The sequence below is a fragment of the Batrachochytrium dendrobatidis genome (assembly GCF_000203795.2).
Source record: "Batrachochytrium dendrobatidis JAM81 unplaced genomic scaffold BATDEscaffold_12, whole genome shotgun sequence".
NCBI lineage: Eukaryota > Fungi > Chytridiomycota > Chytridiomycetes > Rhizophydiales > Batrachochytrium > Batrachochytrium dendrobatidis.
The window spans coordinates 189,175-215,371 of record NW_006281110.1 but is presented as its reverse complement, the minus strand read 5'-3'; the positions used below and the strand labels follow the sequence as shown (position 1 = coordinate 215,371).

At 38.9% G+C, this 26,197-nt stretch overlaps 12 protein-coding genes across 12 annotated transcripts; 6 read left to right on the top strand and 6 right to left on the bottom strand.

The window, feature by feature from the left end:
- Positions 1-640: 640 nt before the first annotated feature.
- BATDEDRAFT_13629 (uncharacterized protein) lies at positions 641-1,524 on the top strand (the record flags this gene model as incomplete). Its single annotated transcript, XM_006681273.1, has 2 exons — positions 641-1,382; positions 1,439-1,524. The coding sequence occupies 2 exons, from the start codon at positions 641-643 to the stop codon at positions 1,522-1,524; spliced, it is 828 nt and encodes a 275-aa protein (XP_006681336.1).
- Positions 1,525-1,999: 475 nt separating this feature from the next.
- BATDEDRAFT_27116 (uncharacterized protein) lies at positions 2,000-3,701 on the bottom strand (the record flags this gene model as incomplete). Its single annotated transcript, XM_006681320.1, has 7 exons — positions 2,000-2,682; positions 2,747-2,859; positions 2,922-2,979; positions 3,030-3,140; positions 3,214-3,297; positions 3,378-3,478; positions 3,571-3,701. 7 exons carry the CDS (start codon positions 3,699-3,701, stop codon positions 2,000-2,002), a joined length of 1,281 nt encoding a protein of 426 aa, XP_006681383.1.
- A 499-nt stretch (positions 3,702-4,200) lies between these two features.
- On the top strand, positions 4,201-5,648 carry BATDEDRAFT_91085 (uncharacterized protein). Its single transcript, XM_006681469.1, has 7 exons — positions 4,201-4,286; positions 4,387-4,607; positions 4,806-4,817; positions 4,987-5,049; positions 5,122-5,179; positions 5,261-5,347; positions 5,413-5,648. Exons 1-7 carry the CDS (start codon positions 4,218-4,220, stop codon positions 5,464-5,466), a joined length of 564 nt encoding a protein of 187 aa, XP_006681532.1. The 5' UTR covers positions 4,201-4,217; the 3' UTR covers positions 5,467-5,648.
- A 36-nt stretch (positions 5,649-5,684) lies between these two features.
- On the bottom strand, positions 5,685-6,945 carry BATDEDRAFT_27114 (uncharacterized protein; the record flags this gene model as incomplete). The annotated part of the gene is made up of 3 exons (XM_006681319.1): positions 5,685-5,844; positions 5,906-6,412; positions 6,473-6,945. The coding sequence occupies 3 exons, from the start codon at positions 6,943-6,945 to the stop codon at positions 5,685-5,687; spliced, it is 1,140 nt and encodes a 379-aa protein (XP_006681382.1).
- Positions 6,946-8,790: 1,845 nt separating this feature from the next.
- Positions 8,791-10,405, top strand: BATDEDRAFT_20539 (uncharacterized protein; the record flags this gene model as incomplete). Its single annotated transcript, XM_006681287.1, has 6 exons — positions 8,791-8,832; positions 8,931-9,080; positions 9,152-9,478; positions 9,556-9,740; positions 9,827-10,026; positions 10,113-10,405. The coding sequence occupies exons 1-6, from the start codon at positions 8,818-8,820 to the stop codon at positions 10,403-10,405; spliced, it is 1,170 nt and encodes a 389-aa protein (XP_006681350.1). The 5' UTR covers positions 8,791-8,817.
- Positions 10,406-10,575: 170 nt separating this feature from the next.
- Positions 10,576-11,205, bottom strand: BATDEDRAFT_91277 (uncharacterized protein; the record flags this gene model as incomplete). The annotated part of the gene is made up of 4 exons (XM_006681428.1): positions 10,576-10,772; positions 10,849-10,927; positions 11,013-11,054; positions 11,119-11,205. 4 exons carry the CDS (start codon positions 11,203-11,205, stop codon positions 10,576-10,578), a joined length of 405 nt encoding a protein of 134 aa, XP_006681491.1.
- A 151-nt stretch (positions 11,206-11,356) lies between these two features.
- Positions 11,357-12,331, bottom strand: BATDEDRAFT_27112 (uncharacterized protein; the record flags this gene model as incomplete). Its single annotated transcript, XM_006681318.1, has 3 exons — positions 11,357-11,962; positions 12,035-12,169; positions 12,257-12,331. 3 exons carry the CDS (start codon positions 12,329-12,331, stop codon positions 11,357-11,359), a joined length of 816 nt encoding a protein of 271 aa, XP_006681381.1.
- A 328-nt stretch (positions 12,332-12,659) lies between these two features.
- On the top strand, positions 12,660-13,953 carry BATDEDRAFT_33611 (uncharacterized protein; the record flags this gene model as incomplete). Its single annotated transcript, XM_006681380.1, has 5 exons — positions 12,660-12,769; positions 12,871-13,129; positions 13,201-13,422; positions 13,488-13,775; positions 13,865-13,953. The coding sequence occupies 5 exons, from the start codon at positions 12,661-12,663 to the stop codon at positions 13,923-13,925; spliced, it is 939 nt and encodes a 312-aa protein (XP_006681443.1). The 3' UTR covers positions 13,926-13,953.
- Positions 13,954-14,058: 105 nt separating this feature from the next.
- Positions 14,059-17,835, bottom strand: BATDEDRAFT_27110 (uncharacterized protein; the record flags this gene model as incomplete). The annotated part of the gene is made up of 7 exons (XM_006681317.1): positions 14,059-14,227; positions 14,365-14,537; positions 14,683-14,727; positions 14,857-14,954; positions 15,026-15,656; positions 15,763-15,909; positions 16,075-17,835. The coding sequence occupies 7 exons, from the start codon at positions 17,833-17,835 to the stop codon at positions 14,059-14,061; spliced, it is 3,024 nt and encodes a 1,007-aa protein (XP_006681380.1).
- Positions 17,836-18,740: 905 nt separating this feature from the next.
- BATDEDRAFT_37330 (uncharacterized protein) lies at positions 18,741-20,569 on the top strand. Its single transcript, XM_006681407.1, has 5 exons — positions 18,741-19,297; positions 19,403-19,596; positions 19,695-20,119; positions 20,209-20,403; positions 20,472-20,569. The coding sequence occupies exons 1-5, from the start codon at positions 18,755-18,757 to the stop codon at positions 20,528-20,530; spliced, it is 1,416 nt and encodes a 471-aa protein (XP_006681470.1). The 5' UTR covers positions 18,741-18,754; the 3' UTR covers positions 20,531-20,569.
- Positions 20,570-20,617: 48 nt separating this feature from the next.
- Positions 20,618-22,417, bottom strand: BATDEDRAFT_91274 (uncharacterized protein; the record flags this gene model as incomplete). The annotated part of the gene is made up of 1 exon (XM_006681427.1): positions 20,618-22,417. The coding sequence occupies one exon, from the start codon at positions 22,415-22,417 to the stop codon at positions 20,618-20,620; it is 1,800 nt and encodes a 599-aa protein (XP_006681490.1).
- A 589-nt stretch (positions 22,418-23,006) lies between these two features.
- Positions 23,007-26,091, top strand: BATDEDRAFT_35836 (uncharacterized protein; the record flags this gene model as incomplete). The annotated part of the gene is made up of 9 exons (XM_006681387.1): positions 23,007-23,112; positions 23,221-23,385; positions 23,517-23,652; positions 23,727-24,040; positions 24,139-24,347; positions 24,414-24,555; positions 24,618-24,788; positions 24,900-25,546; positions 25,619-26,091. 9 exons carry the CDS (start codon positions 23,007-23,009, stop codon positions 25,889-25,891), a joined length of 2,163 nt encoding a protein of 720 aa, XP_006681450.1. The 3' UTR covers positions 25,892-26,091.
- Between the last annotated feature and the right edge of the window lie 106 nt (positions 26,092-26,197).

Here is a 26,197-nt window from a genome sequence, read left to right as displayed (position 1 = left end):
AAAGTATCTTTTTGGGCGTAGTGGTAAAGAATTGGTATATGCTGCCAATATTACGGATTTAATACCCAACTTTTGGGCAGTCTTTGAAACACTTCATATTGTTAGTGATACAGATAGTATTCCACTTTCAAGAATGACCACCACTCCTCGCTGCAGCTCTCCAGTCGCATCGTTTTCAGGCTCTCCTGATGGACGGTCTACCTATTTAGAAAAAAACCGTTCGTGGACCGTGTCCTCTGGTGACCTGTCGCTGCCACATTCAATGAGTGCTACTGGTCTGATTGCCAAACATCGCGATGGATCAGAGTTTTTAGTCGATGCACATGCGCGGCCGTTGTTTATTGGGCATGAGCATGTGTTTGCTATTTGGATTACGTATCGTGGATTCCATCGATCATTGATGATGCCTTCTATTCTGGGAAGCACATCGCACAACCAACCTTTTTCGGATTCTCCCGATACTTTGCCAAAGACGTCTCCTATTGCAATGACTCCTAATAACGATACTACGAATTTTTCTGAACCAAAAAAGAATGATGTTGAAGATGCCACAACTGTGGATTCTATCCAGGTACCGACTGAGTCAGTCCCTACAGATAATGTATGCACCACACCACCTGTTTTGCTTCCCACTCCAGCCATGACACCACCTAAAACATCTACTGAGCCAGCTGAGCTCGCGACAATTGATGATTACACAATTGTCAAGAGTATTGGTGAAGGGGCGTATGGGTTTGTTCGTCTTGCATATCGCACTCTTGATCCTGAAAAGACTCCACTAGTGATTAAATATGTGGTAAAAACTCGAGTTCTTTCCTGGTGTCGTCGTGAAAACCTAGGAGGTCGTATTCCAGTTGAAGCAGCAATTCTTTACGAATCTCACCTCCATCCACATCCCAATGTTGTTGATATGATTGAGTGCTTCCAAGATGAATTCTATGTATATATCGTTATGCGACACAGTGGCAATATGGATTTATTCCAATTTATTGAATCTAATCCTACTCTTCCAGAAAGTCTGATTAGACACCTTTTCCGTCAATGCACACTTGCTGTTGAACATCTTCACAAGCATGATATTGTTCATCGCGATATCAAGGACGAAAATGTTGTGATTGATACCACAACGTATATAGCACAATTGATTGATTTTGGGTCTGGAGCATTTTTGGATACAGGAAAGCCATTTACTACCTTTTATGGGACCATGGATTTCGCTGCACCAGAAGTTTTGGAAGGAAACCCATACAATGGAAAGCCTCAGGATATGTGGGCCTTGGGAATTCTGTTATATACACTAATATACAAGGAAAATCCGTTTTACTCAGTCGATGAAATCCTGGCTGATCATGGATTGCGAATTCCGTTTACACTATCTAATGGTAAGATGGTTGACAAGTAAACATGTGATTTCAAGTATGGCTCACTTTTTTTATAGAATCTTTAGATCTTCTAGAATCGTTGCTATCACACGATGTAGAGAAGCGACCTACAATTGAGCAATGTTTGCAGCATCCTTGGTAAGTCCACTGACAAATCAACGTTTGTGGAGTTGAAACCAAGTTGTTTATAATAACCATGTCTGATTCAATCCTATAGGTTTACTAAGGAGTTGGAGCCATATTGATACTTGTACTCTGTAGTGCCGGCACAGTGAGCAACTGGTTTAATTAGTAAATAAAGCCGTGGTTTTGTTTATGAATAGCCAACGTGTATGAATAAATCTAAAGAAATACTTGTTCAAATAGCGAAACATAAAATAGTGGAGCCATATTCAATACACATCCAACATGAAGCGTAACATCAAACCAATAACTCCACGCAGTCTAAATATTCTGATGGATTGATTTCCCAACCTACCCATTTTGAATCTAGCTCAACAATACAAATAAATTAAATTTGGGTTTACTGTTTATAGGGTGTGTTGGTTTGAGTTGTATGATTGATAAGCAAGACATTGAGTAAATGTACATTCAACGCTACGGTAAATCAAGTGTGTTTATATGGTGTTGGCAGCAGTGTCCCATTTTAAAATGGATAGGCGACACTCCATATGCTTATCGAGCTCTGGTTCATTACTGTTTGCGACGATAGGGGTATCTGGATTCAGATCGATGTTTCTTTCCCACGTCTGAACTCGTTCTCCGCTACACATGGCAATCACAGGTGCAAAGGGATGAAATTGCGTTGCACCGATACTGGCATTAGCAGCATTTTTAAACTCACACCAAGGGGTATCAATCTCCAACACATCTGTATGATCTGCAGTAGTTGAAGTAGTAGAATGAGCTGCATGATCCAAAGCAGATATCACATCATAAACGCGAATCGTTCCGCTTTTATCTCCAGCTACAAGATGCATGCCATGTTCAATCACACCAATATCAAACGCTAATCGCTGCTGTGTTTGAGCATCACGATGAAACCTACCAAGAGGGGTGTGACCCATCATTCTTAAATCCCAACAGTCAATTACAGTGGATTGTCTAGATGCAGCAAAAAGAAGAGTGGTGGCTGTTGTAGGTGTAAAATGAATCTGACAGACTCCTGAACGTGTCGAAGGTTTGAGTGTCTGTATTGGGTTGTGAGTCAATGAATCGTAGAGACTGATTGAGCCAGCATAGGTTCCAACACCGTAGAGACCGGATTGATCTGGACTGAATGCAATCGATGATACCAAACCTTTAATCCAACGTTGTATTGTCAGTTCAACTGGAATCAAGATGTTTGCATTGCTCAACTTTACCTTTAGTACCATCGCGTGATTTTTTATTCGGTGTGAGTGGGACAATCTCGCAATCTGTTCCTGGTCGTCCAGTATTGAATATCTGTAGCTGTCCATCAAAACCACAGAATATTCTATCATTTGCCACACATCAGTTTAAACGATGCACCACGAATTTAATCTAGTTTTGACCTACTTTGTACCATCGAGATTAAATGCCAGTGAAATGGGTGCACAGACTTGATCTACATGATCTTTTGTAATATACGATGCTCTCAGCTGTAACCATTTCAAGTTAGTCTACTTTTACTGGCGTGTGGTATTTGATCAATATAACTTGCCTGTCCTGTATAAGCATCCCAGAGTTGTACTGGATGATCTCGCGAACAAGAAACAAAGCACGATGTGGATGGATCTAATCAATGACAGTAAACTGTTTGAATAAAAATAAAAGAATTCATTTTACATCTATCGAGTATTCTATTTACCGCTTGAAGACATAAACGGATACCATTTCATATCGTATACAGGCTCTGCTGATTTGATTTGAAGAGATTCAACCAGATCTACAACTGCATGACATTCCAAAGTTGATAAAATAAGGATATATAGTATAGATATATTTAAATACACAAAACAATATTTAAAAAACCTGAAGTGGTTGTTGGATTTTCATATAGTGCAGAACCAGCATCGAATAATCTCAACGTATTATCAAACGAGTTTGTAAGAATACATTGTCCGTCAGGACTCCTATTGGATAAAAGGGTTTACCAAGACATAAAGACGCAAAGATAATTTTGTTAGCGGAATGATGGATGGTATTGTAATTTTGGAAGCAATACCATTGGAGTGACTTGAAATAATTGGGCTGTAGAGTGGAATCGAATGGATCTGTTGCTCTATTGGTGGTTGTTTTAGAAAATCGAGATCCAGTTGATCCAATAATGCAAGGCAATTTTGATTGTGAATTCATATAATTAGCAAGACAATTTTGAAATTGATTTTTTGAATTTGTGAATTTTTTTGGATTTTTGGATTTTTGTGAATTGTGTATTCTCAACAAGTCCATGAATCAAATTTATATCTAAAGAATGCACTGTCAACCTTTTAAATTGAAGGAATTTAATAGAACGAATACGATTGTAATACGATTGTAATAATATTGAACAAGTTTTATAGTTTCTGAACAACACATTAAACCATTTACACTAGTTTTGAGATGAGTCAAAGCAAATGACATGTCAGGGATTGTTGCTTGTAAAAATAAAATCTAGCGTATACTCATTGATAAATCTACCAATACGGTAGAGTAAGCAGTATTAGAACAAGACAAAGTCAAGGGTGGATACTTTTAAACACTGTTGATCCATATTAAACTCCACGATCATGCAGCATCCATGTGTCAACGATCTCCATTTGTTCGTCTTCAATTTACATAAAATTGCTTATCAGTTGAAATCAATTGTTTTCTTTCAACTCAACCATTGCAATGTCTACTGCCGAACAACCCTCACTTGCCAAGGCTCTCCCCGAGAAATTCAACCACTATCATGACCAGGTATTCACTATGTTTTCTTGGATCGTTCTATAGGGTCCACTTCATGCTGAACATCTGTTTCTTGTGGACTCTGTATTAAACTATAACTACAAACATCTAGTTTAACAAGGAACTAGCCAAGGTTCCTTGTTTGGTCCAGTTTGAGAAACAGACTCATATTCCAAAGACATATCTAGTTGCTGGTGCTGGATCTGTCCTGTTTGTTCTCATCTTTGTCAATATCTGGGGTAACCTGTTGACAGACATGCTGGGTTTCTTATACCCAGCATATGCTTCTTTCAAGGCAATCGAATCCAAGGAAGTAGATGATGATGTGCAATGGTAAGTACTGTAATGGTTTTTAAACATGACTGTCAAGACTGATTGCCAACATCAATGAGTACTGTTATTTACACCCTTGTCCTGATTGCTATTGTGATGACTAAAACATACAACTGGATTCTTCATGGATTGACTTTTAATCCCTGACACTTGACATCAACCACCCTGGTCTCGTTATGCTTGGGCGGTAACAAATAGGCTCACATACTGGTAAGCGCTTGATTGTGGGATTGTCTAAAGATGCATTGTCCACCCTTGTCTCTCAACTCCAATTATTATGCACTGCTGTCCTTGTTCAAACCCCGCTTGACTGCTTTTTTATTTCACATGTCAAATGCCAGCATTGAATTTAACTTTACCCAATCTGATCATTCTACAGGTGTGTCTTTGGTTTCTTCAACGTCCTCGAGTTTTTTTCAGATGTGCTGCTCTACTGGCTTCCGTAAGTTGGATTTACTGATACGATTCACTGATTATACTGAGATCATTGAATTGACTGTTGTATAAACATTAGACTCTACTACACCATGAAGGCTATTGTCATTCTATGGCTTGTGCTTCCCCAATTCAAGGTATTATCCATTGCAATTCAATTTTTGGTTTTGGTTTATTTGTCATTCCCTTTGGCATCTGCTAACATGCAAATGAAATAGGGTGCTGTTATTTTGTACAATGGATTCCTTCGTCCATTCCTTGTTTCAGAAACAAAAAACATTGACAATGCTGGTGAAAGGCTAAAGGTAAGCCAAGGTTTTACATCATTTCAATTTGCTTCAATTCCGCTTACTTTGAATTATTCATCTAGACCAAGATTAGCTCTGTCTTCACTGACGCTCAAAAGGAGATGAAAAGCGACTAAGGGCATTTAGCTTTCTTTTACTTGCTACTGATTCATGAATCCAAACTGAACTTCAATTCTTGTTTCTCTGATCTTGCATTTGGTCCACTATCCTAAAGTACTCGCCTTTTTCAATTTTTTACTATCGAAAATAAATCCCATGAAAGCAAATCAATAAAGTTTCAAAGGACCAAGATTACTGTATTTCATATATTGATTCATTTGAATATTAAAATGCTTTATTCTTCCTTGACTGGCTCAAAATCTCGAAATACTTGATAGTGGTGATTGATGGATGGATGAACGTGAAGTTTGTAGGCTGATCCAAGTGCACCATATTCTCGTCGCTCACCATAAAACACCCGTCCTATTCGTGAATGAACCAATGCCATTGCACACCTGTATTTCAAGAATGTCACATTAGTGAATGGCGTACAAGACCTTCAAAAGCAGTACATACATTGCACATGGTTCTCGTGTTAAATACATGTCAAGTCCAGAACAAAGATATCCTTCCAAATCTGCACGTCCACTCGCAGTCCCGTCTGTATCCATCATTGCATTACCAACAGTGGTTTCATTCGATTTCATATTTTCATCTACCGAATCGTATTTCCGTTTGACTGTGTGCTGCAGTGGGTCCTTGACACGATTGGATTCAAATTCATTCGACTTCAAAGTGGATACAGACCGAGCTGACAAGGCTTCTCGACGAGCACGCTCGGCTACAGCAACAGCTTCAATGCATACCATTGTTGCGTGTGCAAGGGGATGACGGTCATGTCGTCCATCTATACCCACAGCAATCACAGCATTCTTTTTCGGATCAACCATAACTGCTGCTGCTTGATGACATTTAGCATCCACAGATGAACCAGATGGATCTGAACATGTGTCGAGAAGTCGGAATGCATGAGCCATATGGATGGATGCACGCTGCATATACAAATCTAATGATGAAGCAAAACTATTGATAAATTAGTTCATGATGACACAATCACACCCCTGCATGGTAATACAATATTACTTTTCAGTTCTGCTAATATGGAAACTCATAGGCCAATACTGTTTCCAATCATCGAATTGTGCTCGAGTATAGGCAGGCCATTTTGATACCATTTGCTCTTCAATCGGATCAAACGCTACTTCAAACTCTTTTAAAAACAATTCGAGTGAATCAATACAAGCTTCGGCAACTGGTGCAAGAATGACTTGTATTTTCTGTTGTTCTTTCCCATCCATTGACACAGCTTCAGTATCCTTTGCTGGTAGGTCTAATTTTCGGACTCGTTTCAAATGGTGCAATGATGAATCCAATGGAAACCTGGTTGCAAGAGGTCTGAGAAGCTTCCCAACACTGCGAGCATCAATAGTTGTTACATATACTTGAACTGGCTCGAACCCTCTAGTATGAGTATCTGATAAGACTTGCTCGGGTGTTTTCCATTTACGGATTGTTGGGAGTGGAGTAGATTGGCTATTCGTAGGCGTATTCTGCATGGTTTCCCTGCAACAAAAAACGGACTCGTTTTATTCTTTAAACCTTGTAGTGTCTATTTTTAAACATAATATCAGCCATTAAATAGTTGATTTATTCTCCAAAATCCAATGCTAGAATCTAAAAGTGTACAAGTGGATGCAAACACAATCCAATATTGGTTTATTTAAACATTAATACTTTTTGTATTTTCAAATGCGGATCATACAGCCGGTAACACTATACTTTAAAGTACCAAGTAGCTGTAAGCTGGAACAATAGAGTTGATTGACACGTAATCATCTACCAAGTGTGCCAGGATTCAAGCTTTATGTAATCAATATTTTAATATAAATACCTTATCAATCACACTACATTCAACTTGTCAAGCTACAGCATCTATGAGTTATAATACCCTAAACTCTATCAGGATTGAGGATTTTGGGATTGGCATATTTATTGGGCTGACATTCCAAAACACTCTGGACAATATCGCCACGTTATATGGTAACATGTCCATCATTAACGGACTACAGCTCTTGGCATCTGTCATGAACTTGGCGTATACTCTATTTATGGCTATTACGTTCTCAGCCATCCATATCGACTGCCATGCCTACGCGGTTGTGATAACGATAATATACGCAATATTTCAAGTACTTTCCATTGGACTGATTATCACACGTAGTACTGTCCTCATTGCCATGACAACGACAGGATTGGTTATTCGATACACTTTGTATTTTTTGGCTGTAGGACTTACAGTTTTGGGATCCAGTTCTACTTTTTGGACTGTCACTTGGATAAATGCAGATGGGACATGTGCAGCCTCATTTCCACTTATTCTAGGCTCCATAAGCGGAATAGGTTTAGTATGCATTTGTAAGTTTTACAACACTTGTACTTTTATACGAGTTGCTTAATGGATTATTTGGGTTGTATCCAACTCACTGACTTACACTATTCAATATTGTAGATTGCATTATGCTCCTTTCTTTTCTCATTCCAATTCGCAAGGTAATGTTGTATAAACAGATGTACTATTAAAACACAAGTTTATTGATTTACGCGTATATTTTTCAAACCAATAGCATATCGTAAAATTATCAACAGTTGGTGGAACTCAATATCAATTAAAACGACTGGAAAGCACTACGCTTCGAATTAGTCTCAAAATTTCTCTTGCAATTTTATGCTATCTGATTACTGGTATTCTATCTTTTTCCCAAGTCATTAATAGTCATTTTCGTGTATACCAAGTGTCGCAAACATATTACTGTCTTATAGCTGCTACATGGGCTTGCATTCCATCTACGCCCAGTCCCAATACGTCCAAATCCAACCCCGAATCTGGATTGGCTGTATAATATATCTGTTAGTTTTAAATTTTAGAATGTCAAAACTAGAATCTTTTAATCCCAGTAGAAATGAAATAAATATATTTTTACAGTCTGATGGTCGGTTTTGTCAATTTCCAGTGATGCTCCTAAAGATCGCAAGTTAGTTGATTCTTTGAGTGTGTTGCTTTTTTGGGTGTCATGACAGGTTGAAGTTCAGTCTCAGATTACAATACTGCCAAACCATGGTGTCTAGTTTCATGTAAAAAAACATTTTTCATTATCTTGTGAAATCCATCATTCAAGTTGCTACTATTGGGTGTCCATTGACATGACACGAGCCAACGATTCAACACACACAGCGTTCTCACCACTACACATACATGAATGAATAGTTAACTTGCAGGTTTTTAAATGGATTTTATAGAATTGCATTTATGGATATCTCAACTTGATGACATCACCTGATTTTTGAATTTGGGTCACTAAAATTATACCAAAAAAGTTTTTCTTTTCAACCCAATCTAAATCCGATTTTGCATTAAAAGTACAATTGCAATGGGTGCAAGAAGAGCAAGTGATTGATTTGTATAAAGAAATGATCGTATTCTATTGTGTGGTTTAATTTGAGATGCTTACATGATTGCATTCGTTTGCTTTAAAATATATAGAAGAAGAAGAGAACTCATGTGCCTATTCAGGATATCACAAATACTCCAAAGTCATTTGTTATCAAGTCTGGTGAGGTTGGACAGTCGCTAGGCAGGCTTGTGCGAGATGTTCGTCGTACTATGGAACCTAATACTGCAACTCGACTCAAAGTATGCATCGTTTATAAATGCTTCATGTATTCTCAATCACACGTTTAACCCAATTCAATGGCTTGTTATAGGAAAGTCGAGGAAACAGGATCAAAGATTTTGTTCATGTAGCAAGTCAACTGTCCGTCACTCATATGTTGATTTTTTCTCGAAGCAAGACGGGTGAACCTAACCTCCGAATAGGTAGAATTCCTCGTGGACCTACCTTGTCATTCCATATTTCAAGCTACTCGCTTAGCAAAGATGTAGTTTCCTCTCAACCCTCGTCAAAATCCTTTGGAGTCGAGTTTTCAAAATCTCCATTAGTTGTATTGAATAATTTTGCTGGAGATGCTAAACACATTAAACTCATTTCCACCATGGTTCAAAACATGTTTCCGGCGATTCGAGTTCAGCAGGTATTTATCCGATACGGTGTGCATATAACCCGACTCTTAAAGTGTACTCAATGTTTTGTTTTTTTAAATGCCATTAGATGAAAATATCCGATGCTCGACGAGTCGTAATTTTCAATTTAAATTCAGAAACGGGAAGAGTCGAGTTTAGACATTACAAAATTATAGTCAAAACAACTGGCATCAGCAAAAGTGTCAAGACACTTATTCATACCAATGTTCCAGATTTAAAAGGATATAAAGATATTAGCGATTATGTGATACGGTGAGTTGAATGTGCAATTTGAATTTTGGTTTAATTTCTTTGTTGCTAATCGAGCCATCTTTACATGTGCCTTGTTTATATTGCAGAGGTGCGTTTTCCACGGAGAGTGATGTTGAGGATGCTACTGAATCTACCGTAACGCTACCGGACAATTACCAACCCAAAGATAGCATCAAAACAAGTCAGCGTGCTATTAAATTGATTGAACTGGGTCCACGTATGGAGCTTGAATTAGTGAAAATCCAAGGAGGTCTATGTGCGGGAGAAATCATCCACCATTCTTTTGGTATGTAGATTGCATGGATGTATTAGATTTGCATTTTTAACTCTGGTATTTGAGGTTAACTATAACACTGGTTTTGACAATTATAGTTAAAAAGACGTCTGAAGAAATCAAAAAATTGGAAGAAGCGATGGAAATCCGAAATAAAGAAAAGGAACAGCGTCGTGCACAACAGGCAAAGAACGTACAGGCAAAACAGACTGCCAAAAAGGCAATGAAAAGTGCTGGAAATGGTGAGAGTAACGATCAAGATACTGATCAAGACGATGACATGGAGGATCAAGACGATGATATGGAAGATCAAGACGATGTTCATATGGATGATGCGGACGACGAGGAAGATGAATTTGAGCATGACATGGATAGCGACGAGGAAGAATAAACATCATTTTTACCAAGTATCTCCAATTTTATCATCCAAAAAACACTTTATTCTTTTGCAGGAAAACACAACTTTGGTCCCTGCTTGACATATTTTGTATGACTATCGAGACTTGTAAAATTAGCATGCAATAAAAGTCTAAAGCAGATACTTAATACATAGTTGGTACACTACCTTCCAGTTGCCAAGATCTTTTCTCCGTTGAATATTCTTACATGGCTAAAAGCTAGAGATTTTCCAGCCTTGGGACAATCCGCTTCAATACGGAGCATATCATTCAATTTTCCACCCGAAAGATATTGAACAGTTATGTCAGTAGAAACACCAGTGTAGACAGTGCCAGTTTTGGCAGCGATTGCCAGAGAACCTGTTGCGATTGCAATGAGTCAGTCATGCATGTATGGCTGGATTCAACTCTTACCAACTCAAGATCTAGTACATACCCATCACATCAACAATGGTCGCTGTCACTCCGCCATGCAATCCGTCCATCACATTGAGATGAGCTTTTGCAACGGGCATCTGGTAAACTTTGGATTAGTATCACTCATGGTGACCATCCATTGCAATTCACTTGCTTGATATAGTAATAGGTTATGCAACATACCTCACAGACAACACTATCGGCATTCACCTTGACCACATTGAGCTACAGTTGAGCATGTTTAGTTTTATGAATATTCGTTCGAGTTGAAATCATAAAGTTGGCATACATGCTTGAGAGTTGATGCAGTGAAACCATCTACACGCATAAGTTTAACAAGTCCATTGACAGCCTCTACAGCCTTGATGTGTTTCATTGAATCAGGGTGAAATCTGAGTATTACAAGCAAGACATTTGACCTGCCACAATCCATTACCACCAGATCTTGGTGAATATTCATTACAAACTACGCATGTTTTACAACACTTGAACTGTTCAAAATAAACTTGCATTCAACCACTCAAGATTTATTCCTTTGATCGAAGATTGCGACGACCAGCGCCAGCGATTTTACGCTTTTTGAACAATGAGCCTGTCAGAGAAGCATCGTCGGCATTCTGATTAATAGGATCACCCAGTTTAGCAGGTAACACTCCATTATCCCAGTCCTTCAATACTGCCTTTTTTTCTACAAATTTAAATCCCTTTGTATCCAATTCATCATTGTCATCGTCAAAATCAACTGGATTGATAGATCCATACGATTCAGTATTGGAATCTCCTTTCGGATTGTTGGAAGATGGACGGCGTTTGTTGTGGATTGAACTTGGATCAGCATCAGGTATGTGTGGAGTCACTGTAGGTTCTACCGCTACCCACGCTCCATAGGGTCCATGATCAGCATGTTCTGTACATTCATCAACAGTTTCTTCAACCTCGTCGCTTTCTTTTTCTTCGTGTTCAGGTTCAGAATCCGACTTGGCAGGTTGTTGTGGATCTTGAGATTCAACGGCTGGTATTCGATCTGATGGATAGACACTACTATGCATTGATGAACCTATTTCTACATTAGCAGCTGAATCTTGCTTATGCTGTCCATACTTTAAATCTCTTCCGTATTGCTTGAGTGCAGACTATTAGATAACATAGACTAGTCAATACCAAATTCATGTATGATCCTGAGATCAAGGAATTGAAAGTCATACCCGCTCTACTTGCTCCAGCATTCGCTTGTTCTTGGCATCATCTCTGGCTTTAAAGTCCTGCTTCTTATGAACCTCTCTCAAATGCCGAGTAACATTGTTTTTGTGTCTCCAACCTGTCTCATGTGCCTTTCGGCTCTATATTATAAAATAGTCATGGTTGAACAAGAGTCAAATGAGTGGTGAATCAAACTTTAGTATATCGACAAAATAGTGTGTACATACAGCTTGATTATCCTTGATGTATGCTCTGCAATAGTCACAAAAGTATGAGCGACCAGCTTCCCATGGAGCAGACATGACCAAACTGCAGGGAATTCAAGCTATTTCCAGTCGTATTTGTGTAAAATGGAAAATAATGAATATTTGGCTGAAATAAAAATAATCAACTATTCCTTATTTTCCATTAAAGATAAACTTGAATCAACCTTTTTCATTGCAAGAGTTTACAAAACAATCATGTCTAGTAAATCTGGTGGGAATTGACTGTTTAGACACCCTTAGTGTTCCATTTTACGTGAATATACAAGACTAGTTCAGGTTTAGATTTCTTTTTCTCAAACTAAATTGATTCTCGTCAAATCAACACCATGAGCAAGAGGATTGAGATATGGGGCAACAAGGAGACCATGAACATACACAATATCCTGTACCTGAATATCATGTCTTCTCGCTATTTCAAGTCTCTTTATGAAAAGAAAACCTACCATGAAGTCATTGATGAGATTTACTATAATGGTAACTTGATTTCTCCTGTCAAGTGTTTTGGATTCATTGCTCTGGTACAAATAGTCTTGACAGCATCAACCCACCCTAATCCTTACACTTGTTATTGATAGTATCATCACTCGAACCATTTTTCAAAGGAACCAATGCAACCTCGGCATTTTGTCTACTCTACAAGCTATTTACTTTAAAACTAACAGAGAAGCAGTTGGAAGGATTGCTGGACCATCCTGACTCACCCCATATTCGTGCACTAGGGTTTCTGTATTTAAGATACGCAGGTCAACCATCACAGATCTGGGACTGGTTTGAACCTTACTTGGATGATACTGAAGAACTTCCTGTTCGTGGTGGTCCACACCCAAAAACCATGCAAGTGCAAATTAAAATATCAAATGCATACATTTCCCATCATCGTACTAAATCTAATTGGCTTCATATAGGACGATAGGCACGTTTTGTAAAGCATTGTTGACGGAACAAAAGTGGTTTGAAACCATGCTACCTAGAATTCCTATTCCTATAGCTCGTGAGATTGAACAGAAACTAAAAGATCGGGAAAACTCCAAAACTGGACCGCCTGCTGATGTTGAGAGAATGAGCAGAGACAATGATCGCACTGTCTCTAGAAGATCTGTTTCTCCTCCTCCACGACGACGATCTAGGTACTGTATAGCATACCATTTGAGGTTGACGGATAGTTTTAAACTAATCTGATTTGATCGAGTAGAGAATCGTCAAGAGAACCAAGCTCGAGCCGTCGGTTTAGTAAAGATCGTTATAGACATAGTCGAGCTAGGTCGCCTGTTGATCGTAGGAGACGTAGTCGGTCAAGGTCGCCAATTGATCGACATCGATTTGACAGGGACGACTCTCATTCTAAAAGAGACCATGATCGTTCAAGACATAGATCGCATTCAAGATCACCTCGTCGATCTCATGATGACCATTACAGCGATACTTTTGGCTCCTCTCGTGAAAAATCACCACATCAAGACTCAAGGTCAAGTGCACAAGAGTAGGTTTAATCTTTCAGTCTACATTCAGTACTGTTTTAATTTTCAAGTCATTTTAATTGTTTTGGTAATCAAATACTTTATACAATAGACGACTTGCTGCTCTCAAGGATCGATATGGAGATTCCTCAGACTCCATCAAGAAAAAATAAAAATAAAAGAAAGTAGCCATACCATGTCAATACTATTTGACTCACATGCTTTGTAAAAATCAAAACCTGTTTTAAATATTGACCTTCACCTCCTATACATCATAAACTACCATTTACACTAGTTCCAAACGACTCAGCAAGATCCTTTGTTTTGTTTCCATGCACCACCTCGACTGAACAGCACATCAACTTTGGGGCGAAAACCTGTTGTTGTTGGACCTGGAAATGGTGCTACTTTGCCACATTTGGGACCATCAGTATAGAATATCTTTGGTCGGAATTCGTCCTTTTCAAGCATCACACTAAAACACATTAGTGATTTGGTTAGTACGTGCCAAAGACAATATATTAATAATATACTTTTGCAAACTCTTGTCAACTGTCTTGAACAGCCTGGATTCCATTCCAGCAAGACTTTGCAAACAATTGACATAATCACCTTGAATTTCGAAACTTTTCAACAAGTGCATGCTTTCCTTGAATGGTTGCAAATCCCATTCCACAGATTTTTTCACTTTTAAACTTGCCCCACATTCGACCCACAAAGCGATCTGCAAATCGAATTACTGCATCTGCATTGATAAAGTTTACAAACGCGTATCCGACATTACACTAAATATATTGAAATAACATTTCAAAAAGTAATGGGTCACATGTATAAGCAACTTGTTGGGATTTTTTGAACAATCAAACTACGTTTAATAGTTTCGACACTGCTCAGCTCAATTTATAAAAGATGTAGTGTATGTAACGATACCTTGTTTTTGAAATCAATTCGAAGGTATACAAAATCAAAACACCCCTAGTCGTTTACAATGCGTAAAAATGTAAATCTCTATTTTTCAGCAAGTTTTACTGGTGTTTGAAGATCATTGTCTAAATGTGCATCAATCACAAGTCAATATACACAAACATCATATATCATTCTTACCAGGTGCGACTCATTTAACAAATCAATAAACATTTCTTGAGTAAATTTGTTTGGGATATTTTTGACCATGATTGTGCGTCGAGTTTCTTTTCCAATTGCTACCGTGTTGAATCAAACTTACTATTAATACAACGCTTTTGAACCAATTTAAATAATAAAACCCGCTTACCAATATTTTGAACAAAAAGACTCGAGATACATTCTGATGGAATTCGTTGTAGTATTGCACACGAAAGCTCCTTTAAATCATCAAGTGTTTTTTCACTATTGGATGCTTTTTGGCTCGAGAATATCATAATGCCCTTGCTTTTGGTTTTTGTCTCACTTGTTGATATTGGAATGTTTGTTTTAACATGTGATTCGTGCACTTTGGTAAAAGTAGGCGAGCCTTCACGACTGTCGATTTTGAATTCCATAGTAGTACCATCAAAAGTTGGTGAGAATCGAATAGGGCTAGAAAAGGTGCGATCATAGTCCAATGATGGAACAGACTGATTTGATCCATATCTGGTAGATTTAGAGGCTTCGCTTATTTTACTGGCTTGAGGTAAAATTTGAACATCTTGACCATGCTCAAATCTCACTGTATTTTTTGTCTTTCCTACTATTTCAGTTTCCGAATAATCAAAGCAACTGTTTTGAGGGGCGGTTGTATGGTTAGATACTTGGAAACCAGAGGATAGATTCAGTGGAGATGGATACAAAGCACTATTGACGGTTGTCGATATTGGCATGCACCATTTTGCCAGGTGCTTTTCCTCTTCAAAAGAACGTGTAAATTTAGCAACAATATCTGATCCCTGTTCAGCATTGCCGTTCAAGTAGTTTAATTAAACCATGTATTTAGATGAGCGCATGCATGACTTGATTCAAACTGATAGTGTCAAGAACTGTTGAGTAACTTACATGCAAATTAGTGCAACCAAGATTACGAACAGCTGTTGCAGCATCATCGACATTGTCAAACTCGACAAAGCAGCTGAAGGATGGATTATTTTTGTGGAATGGCTGCTCAGTAATGTATAGGACAGGTCCAAAAGCAGCAAAAAAGGACTAGACGGTGTTTTTTCAAAATTTCAAACGAATGGTAAGAATACCAGACAAAAAGCAATATTCAGCGATTAGTCAACAATGAGATTGGTTCAAGATATACAGTAGCTATTGGATCAGCCATGGGATGCACTTTGTATTATAAATCAATCGATTTTCACAACTTACACGAAGGGTAGGTAAATCATACCATGCGGTAGCCATTCCACTAATATGAAGGCGGCCTTGATTGAGAAGCATGGGCCACACTTCGGGATGTGCCGAGGGAGCCAAAAGTTGTGCAATTTGGCCAGCATTGACAAACTGTACATTGTCGAGTGACAGAATATCATTGCTTAAAACCACATCAAAAAATCGTATGGCATTTTTCAAAGATTTGTACATGACTAGAGTGATTGTTGGATGCATTTCTGGACGCAACACATGGCGAATATCTCCATGAACCTGCAGTTTTTGGAACAGCTCTAGCAATGGAATACCGATACCAAACCCAACAAGAAGTAGGTTTCGAGTAGGTGCATAGTCATGTGAGTGCAAAGCATATTTTACTGTACTGTAGCCATTCTCGACATGAGGTAGATCAGACGTCACGATTGGGCCAGTGGAGGGTTGGGCAACAGCTGGGGATACTGTAGTCGCGTAGGCAGCAATGGGATCAGTGACCGTCGCAACAAAGGCTTGGACAGGAGTTGGGAGTGTATTAGAAGAGTGGTGTGATGGTGTTTGAATGACTGTCGTCATCATAGGGAGGGATTGCGTATGGAAAGGAGCAGAGTTTGTCACAAGGGGTATAAACAGCGAGGAAAGTGATTCGTGATACGGTGTTGGGTTTGAGTTGAACGAGCCATCTGGGAGATGATTGTATTCTTGACAATCAGATTGCAGATGAAATTCTCTGTGCGGGGCCTGACGACTATGAGACATGCAAGGATCCAGCTGCATAGCGGGAGTCGGCGCTTGTTGAGAATATTTGCTGGGCTGAGTCAGCGTTTTGTCTTTTTGAGAGCTGGTATGCTTATCGTTGAGACTCTGGAGACACTCTACTGTTGCAATATTACGAGTGTCAGACACTGGATCTATGTCCAATACTTGCAAAGTTTTACAGATTTCTTCAGATCTGTCTCTTGCATGTACTTTCAAGTGGTTTGAGTTTGCTGGCATGTGAAAGGGATGGACTGTTTTTCCTGCCATCAGCTGCGGAGAGACATATCCACCACCACCATATGTGGCTTGGCCAATGGGAGTAACAAAATAATTTTTACCAAGTGAATCATTCTCCCTGGCAGTGAAAGATGGATCCAAGTGACCTTCTGATGCAAGCATTTTCCTTGCCTCGGCAGTATTAGACTGAAATGCTATATCCTGGGTAGTGGTAACAGTGGTGATTGTGGTGTGCTTATTTGTGCATGCAGATGTCTCCCAAGATTGCACAGTAAATTGACTGTCGCCATGTCCGAGTGGCTTGAATGGTATTACCAATGCATTTGACATCTGTCTTGAGCCGAATGAAAGAGGCAGTTTAGAATTCTGGGATGGAGCATGCTGTTCAATATACCTGCAGTTGTGAATACTTGTAGGAATACTTTCAGTGACTGCCGCCTCGAATTGAGATGGGACTGTTTTAAAGACACCAAATTTGTGAGACACTGAGTGAGATCTGGCCTTTGTATCTATTTTTTTGGAGGGTAGAAGAGTACTTTGTATATCGCAAGTAAGTGATGACTGTTGTGTCACAGTGATGCTACGATCTTGCTCAGATGGACAGTACACATCTACTAATTTGGGTGAGGAATACAAGTGATGGGATGGTCCGTGATGATCAAGTGTGAGACAGCGAGTGTCCTCAGCCAGAGCATCCCACAAAGCAGTGTTATTATATGGACTCGTTTTGAGAGACTCAATAGCAGGTAGCTTTTTTCTCGTGGTCATACTTGATCGGTTTGGTACTTTATGCCAGTTGTGGGTATTCAAATAGCAATGATGTTGAGCAGTATGAATACAAAAGGATCGCAAGCAGGTGGTTGCAGCTTAAAAGTTCACCAATAGCCCAAAAACCAACAGTTTGGGAGATGAAAATTGTTTGGATTTGCAAGACAAGTTTAAAGCGTCACTAATTGCAACTTTTTCCAAATGTGGCTTATTGCAGTGTTATTCTGCAGCAACACTTGATATCTACACCCAACAGTCACTGACAATACGTTGTCATTTGAAAAAGTCTAAATGCTACCAAAGCGTGAAATCTGCAGATGAGAATACCGAGTCAACCTCTTGACTCAGTCTGACACAGTCTGACAGTCTGATACTGCATGTTCTATACTTTCTAATCAATTAAAAGTGCATGATAAATACATTATTCGATTCTATTGGTCAAACAATAAACTTTTGTGATGTTGAATAGATTTCAAGGGGTCCTTTGAATGCGTCATTTAATCTCATATTGGAATAATACAATCTACTTGTTACATTTCTTGAATCTTGTTATTCTATAAAAACTTGTTTTGGTTACTAAATTTACTCAATAACCATTAGTTGATTTTTCTCGACTTGCGCTCTAATCTCGAGTTTTTAGAATACTTTCAAAGCTGTCGAATTTAGACACGATCAATTTGTTGATGCTCATTCTGAATAATGACTATTAATCAATGCTTTCAATGAATAGTTTCACTTGTAGTATAATAACACTGACCGTTTTTTATATGGTTTTGAGTGTATAGGTTGATTCAAGTTTATCTTTAATAAAAAACAATGAATATTTGGCCATTTTTATTTCAGCCAAATATTCATTATTTTACACGAATACAGCCAAGTTTATTTTTACATTCGAGACTCTTCATCTACGATTGCTATAATGGACGACTCTACTCAACACCATATTGAAACTGATTCGGTTGATATCCATCAAAAACTAGAATTTGAAGAAACAACCTCTTTATCTAATGCTTCATCAGAACCTGTACATATTCCACTAGTAGAAACAGCAGAATCAACCAAAGATGCTGAATCCAAAGCATCTGATACAATACATAGTGATGAGCTCGAAACTCAACCACAAGAAACTATACAGTCCAGTTCAGTGCAGGAATCTCACTCACAAGCATTAGAGGATGATGAATTTGGAGACTTTGAAGAGTCGTCCGTTGCCATCACTCATGCATCCGAGCCACTTTTCAAAGACACCAAACTTGAACATGATACGAGTGTTGTTCAGGACGAGACTGATGATGACGGGTTTGGAGACTTTGATGATTTTTCCAATGCTCCATCATCTCAGCCTATATCTATACCAACTACTACATCAGTCAAGGCTCCATTCACGCATATATCCCCACTGGACCAATTTGCTGCTGCATCTCAAGACTTGGCTGCTGAAACTCGTATTTCTGATATCCTGGCAAGTTTTGTTTTAAACTGAGATTATCCTCTTTTAGTAGTCATACATTGTACGATCTGAGCTCTCATCTCAATCACTTCACTCATTTTTTCACATTGGATATAGAAATCGAATGGCTTTTCAAGTAGTTCCATTGATGCCGAATTAAATTATACTCTCAAATTGATCCAACATGCATGGGGGAGTGATGATTTAACTTCATATACGGCATCATTATCTACTACCATATCTAGTCTAATGGTTGCAGATATTGACAACAAAAGTTTAAAACCTAATGTGTGCTACCAAGATCAAGACTGGTAAGTTTAGGTTCATTCTGATTGTTTATCCTAATATTCCAAACAGCATATGTCAATTAGATTTGTAATATATTGGCTGCTAATTTTGTGTCGGATAGGGTGAAACTATGGGGCTTGTTAACATCAGATCCAACTAATCCATCCACTACTATGGAACCATTTCGATGGAGAAAGTCGCATATTCGTAAACAGTTTTTGGAGTTTTTTACCCAAGGGCCTCAACACTGTGCAACTAATCTATCTACCACTGAATCCGAGTCTGCTCACACTATAAACAATTTACTGGGTAGCACTAATGGGCTACAGAGTGGTGATGCAAATCAACCTTCTACAAGTGTCGATGAAGGCGGTACAACTGGGACAATGGGTTCTACATCAGCTATTTCCACCACCGCGAATTCAGCTAATTTAGGTACTAATATGACTAGTGGATTTGCTCATCCACCTCCTGGTGTATATCACCAATTGGATCCTCGTGAGGCTGATCTTTTAGAAGCCAAACGATTATGTGACATTACAGAAGGTATGTATAATTAAGTATGTGTGTTATATGTGATGTTACATGGCTTATTTATTACTATTGCTGTTGGACATATGCATGGTTGGAATTAGAGGAAATGCGACATCACAGTACAGGTGAGATACGCGATCTTATCAAGTCACTTATGGATCATCATCTCAAGATGCAAGAACAGGCCAACCATTGGCTGGATTCTAAAGAGCAACTGGTGATGGATGCTGAAATGCACAACAAGATGATTGCTTCGTTGGTTCAATATGCTCAACAGCAACAAGTCACACCAAAAGGTATTTGCTTTACAAATCAAGATTTGACATTATGTGCTGCCTGTGCTGATTTGTTTAATTTGGTCCAGGCGGAGCAGCAGCAACAGCTACCAAGAAAAAGAGCAGATTTGGTCTATCGCTTAAATAAATTTGGATAGACTGTTTTTGCCATGTCTATGCTCAAACCAAATCAGTTTAATAGATTGTTTATTTTGACTTTTTATGTTTTAAATATCTACGATTCATCCAACTCAATGTGAAGTTTTTTAATCATGTTGGCATACTTCACCAAGAGCCTCTGTCCACCAAGCAATGTAGTAACATGTCCTTCGCGACCAAACCGACTTGCTCGACCTGCCATATGAACATAATTGGCATCTGAAGAAGGAACACCAAGTATGAATACATGGCTAACATCAGGTAGATCCAATCCCCTCGCTTCATATTCGGTTGCACAAATGACATGCACCTGGCCATCATGGAATCGCTGAAATGGTACAGATCCACTAGCTGATTCTACTAGCGAATCACTGTCTGACGCATCGTTGAACTCAATTCCTGGTGTACCTATACCTTTATAATTGACTAAATTGAACATTTTATCCGCTTTGACTCCCAGAGCTTTCAGTCTATCCACAAGTTTAGTAACCGACATTGACGCACGACCAAAAACAAACGCTTTGGTGATGTTTTCACGAAGAATAAAATCGGCAACCGTTTCAACCATCAAATCATGATCGTCAGCTAGCACTTCCTGTAAAGGTGCTTTTTGTTCCAACTTGACATCTTTAAAAGTATTTTCTTTGTGGATAAAAGTGTTGGGGATTAATGAAGGCAAAACTGGCGACAAATTTGTGGTTGTTGTCACATTGGAAACTGTGGTGATAGGATCCAGATTTTGTATTCTCTGTGATTGAAGATTCGTATTGAGACTGTGATTTCCAAGCTGATTAGCATTACCAAGCCGATCAACTATAAATGCCTTATGTTTCAACGTAGCAGGAATTCTGGTAGTAGTATTCATCTCCAACATTGTAGCAAAAGGCATCCAACCTTTAGTTTTCATCATATAGTTTTTTATGGTAGAGTTTGATGTTGCAGATGAGATTATAATTTGAAGTGGTCGTGCTTGTGCTGGATCAAATCGAACACTTGACTCGGCAATTCCAGATTCAGACATGGATGCTTTTCCTTTCTTGACATGCTGTGGTCGATGGTATCTTGACAAAGCAGCTGTATGTGAAATATGTTTTTCTCGAGTATCCATCGTGGCTTGCATAGCTTTACGCTGCTCAGAGATCTTTGCAATGAGCGTTTCACCAGACAAGGGATGCACTTGACGTTGAATTTTTTTCTTGATAGGTTCGTATCTTGATGGAGCATTAACAATCCGATCCACTTCATCTACAACAAGCAATTGCAGTCGTGATGTATCATAAGCTTTTTGCTCATGCAACTCAAAAAGTCGTTGAGGAGTTCCGACTAAAATCCGTGGATTGATTCTTTTAAGTTGAGCAGCTTGCTCGGAAGCATCTACACCTGCAATCACACATTGAAAAATAGAAGCTTCTGCATCTGTATTGCCTTGAGTGATGGATGCGGTGAGTCTGCGCATCCATGAAACGATTTGAATAGCAAGTTCACGCGTAGGAACAATCATGAGTGTCGTAAGATACTTGTGTTTCCGTAAAAGGAGTTTTTGAGCCTGTAAACTTTCTGTTTCATTTTTCAAGAGAGATTCCTTGTCATCAGATGTATTGTTGTACGAAGCAAGCTCAGATGGGATAATGGGTTGCTGCAATGCGTTGGTGAAACTGTGGGGACGAGAAGTTTGACGCAACGAAAAAACGGACGGGTGAGGTTTGGTCAACATGGCAAGAACAAGACCCAATGTTTTTCCAGTTCCAGTATTATCTCTTAAAATAGTATGTTTGTGTGACATGATGGCAGGAAAGAGGACTGATTGGGCTTCAGTTGGAGCCAAAGCGTTGAATTCCAATTTAAGTTTATCAATTAACGATTCAGGAATTCCCATTGCACAAAAACTATCCTAGAATTTAAATACATTATTATCACTTTTTAGAATCAAACAAGTTGATGTATTGATAATGATAAGACTTGATCACCTGTTTAGCATTGTTTTCAGTAAAAGATGGCTTATGATCTGTTCCGATTGGACTGAAATGAGTGGATGAAAATAAACGATAGTGTACCAAGAAACCACCCGAATTACAAAAAGCAGATGTAACAGGAATAGAACAGATAGAAGAACATACACCACTGTGTCTAGCCAAGACCCTCTTGAGCTGAATCTGCACTGACATGATTAAAAGTGTCAAAGAATTATCAACACGAAATTTTATTTTATTTCTAGAATAATTCTAAAATGAGCAATTGTATAATATTTTGAATCTGATAAAAGTATTGATGAAATATTGATAAAATATTAGTGAAATCTTAATGAAATGTTGATGAAATGTTGATGAAATATTAGTGAAATATTCCTAAAATATTAATGAAATATTAAGCCATGAATGGATTGATTTACAGTCATTGCTGTTCAATTGTTCCTGAGGACATTGTATTGGACTTGTTTGCTTTGCAAATTTAAAACTTTATCCGACATGCCGACAGCAATGACGGTAGATGGAGTGATTGCCATGGAGACTGACCAGCAGCAAACTATTGCAACTGTTCCTGGACTCATCTATCCTCCACCAGAGATTAGAAGTATGTTTTTATATTTTATCCTTTGGCTGATTTGGCTTGTAAATTAGTGAGCTTTTGTATGCCATCATTTCACTAAACCATACTTGTCGTTATGCGTTGCACTTGTAGATATTGTGGACAAAACTGCAGATTTTGTTGCTCGCAATGGTCCCCAGTTTGAGGAGCGAATTCAAGCCAAAGAACAGTCGAATCCAAAGTTCTCATTCATGACTGTATCCGATCCCTATCATGCCTATTATCAGCACAGAATCAATGAAGCAAGACAAGGACGAAGTATGGAGTTTGTGTTTAACAGCTTGTTGGGTTGTTGCTTTATACTTGTATAGTCTAGCATTTAGTCTTGAATTTGATCAACTAATTTAATCTCAAATTCATTGGTAAACTCCTGATTGTTGATCTAATAGCTGCTGCTGCTTTATCAGCAGAAAAGGCAAAAGTCGATGAACTGCCAGAAATGCCTAAAGTAGTCAAATATATTCCGAAAGAACCTCCTGCCTATTTGTTTTCTGCTACGCTTCCTGCAATCTCTCGTCAGGATCTGTAAGTCATATTATCTGATTACTTGCATAAACTCATATTTACAATCAAATTTAAATACTGTGCAAATGGTTTAGGGATATTATCAAATTGACTGCTCAGTTTTCTGCTCGTAACGGTCGCACATTTCAAACCAGTTTGCTTCAGCGAGAAAGCAAGAATTTCCAGTTTGATTTCATGAGACCTAGCCATTCATTATATGGATACTATAATCGTCTTGTCGAACAGTATGCAAAGGTGATTTCTCCTTCAGAATCTCTCATTGAAACATTGCGGACTCAGGTTAGACATAAACTGCAAATTTTAGATCGTGTGTCTATGCGGGTTGAACATCAAGCATATCTCGCTGAAGAAAGTCGCAAAGCTCAACAAGAGGCTGATGAAGAGCAAAGTAAGTGTACTGATTGTAGTCATTTTGGAGAGACCATGTTTAAAATGTATCGTGCTGTGCTTACCGCATTCTCATGTTGTGGACGGGTTGGAATACAGTTGCGTTTGCTACCATCGATTGGCACGATTTTGTTGTAGTAGACACGATTGAATTTGTTGAAGTTGATGAACGATCGTATCTTCCACCGCCAATGAGTGTGGTTGAATTGGAATCCATGACGCTAGAGCAAAGACGTACTCTTTTATCGTTTGAAAAACCGCCAGAACCTGAAATCTTTGAAACAGTGGTTGAAACAGCAGAGGAACAGGTGGGTTTATATACTGCCATGTGAAACTTGATATGATTGGAGTTTGCTGACTGGTTTTATTGGCAGATGGAGGACGACGATATAGATATGGACATGGAAGATGATGACGAAAATGATAGCGCACTGATGGCTCCTGCTGCTCAACAAGTCACTAAAATTCAGGATACAACACAGCCTACCAATATTCGTACAGACTATATTCCAAAAGGTATATTCTGCCATATGATGATTAGTTATCGATTATATATACCAACAGTTTTGTAAATCTAGTGGGTCGTGCAACACAGGCAGCAGAGCCTATCGAACTGTGTCCTGTTTGCGGAGCCTCGGTCAAGGCATCAGAGATGGCTGAGCATGTGCGTATTGAACTGCTTGATCCAAGATGGAAAGATCAGCGTAATACATACCAATCCAAACAGCGCGATTCCAATTTGGTACCACGTAAGTTTTATCTCATTGATCTGATCAAGTGTTTTGGATGGTTGATCGTTTGGCAGAATATTACGTTTGAGTATACTAACCACTTGTGATTTACTACAACATTGTAACCAGTTGATCCTAATATCCTGTCCAAGATATCCGATTACCGACCAGATATCTTTGGCGGCGGGGATAATCTGGATGTGAACAGGAAGTTGGCAGAGGATACTGAAAAGGCACGAGATGCAGAAAAGAAAAAGGTGATTTGGGACGGTCACTCAAATTCCATTGCAAGCGCATCACAAAAAATGCAGCAATCATCGGTTGAAAATCAAGTTATTGTTATTCAGCAGCAAATGGAACAAAATGCAGCACTGAATGCTATTGGACCCAAACTTCCCGGTAGTGCACCTATGCCATTTACTCCTGGAATGCCATTCCCAGGAATGCCTTTTGGAGCAGTATCCTATCCTGGAATGCCCTTTCCGATGCCGGGTATGCCTCCACCAGGTATGCCGCCAGTCATGCCAGCCATGCCACCGCCGCCATTTGGAGTCGCACCGGGTGCGTTTCCTCCACCACCTGGAATGCCTCCACTTGGATTTGGTATACCTCCCTCTCCGTTTCCATTTCCCGGAGCTATGCCTGTCGGTGTTGCTCCACCATTGCCACCAGGTGTGGTTCCTCTACCTCTAGCTGTTCCTGAATCAGCAACCTCTGCAAAACACGCCATACCTACTGATGAGATGGATCACGCACTTAAAAAAGCCAAAACAGAGGTAATTTCCATCACTATCCAACACGTATCCAATACTAAATTGTCTTTCTAACCTTGTGTATTTTCACTCTAGATCGATTTACAAAAACTCATCACACTATCTATTACCATGCCAACGGGTGAATCTCTCCAAGCCGATCCTGCTGATATGAGAATGACTGTTGCAGCGTTCAAGGAACATATTGCTGGTCTTGTAGGTACACCTGCTAGCAAACAGAAACTGGTCATGGAGGATAATACAGTTTTAAAGAATGCGTTGACGTTGGAGAGCTACGCGTTAGTGAATGGATCAGTTCTGGAACTTTCTACTCGTGGTCGTGGTGGAGGAACTACCAAGAAAACTTAGTTGCTGAATGTGTTTCAAGTACTGATATGGAGTTGAAATCTAAAGGGTATACCAACTATGAGATGGAATACACTGCTTTTTGACTGTATAGATGTTTGTGTGACAGCTTTGGCTCGAGTAGATGCAAGTATTTTTAAAAATGCCACATTGGAATACTTTCTTCACTATCAATCTGAAATAAAAACTAAATGTTCAAGTTGACATGTCACAGCTAAACAATTCAACCCCATCTGTTATAAACCGATTGATATCAAAACCATTTTGAAATAAGTTTAAAAATCATTATAATATCATTGTTGAAACTAA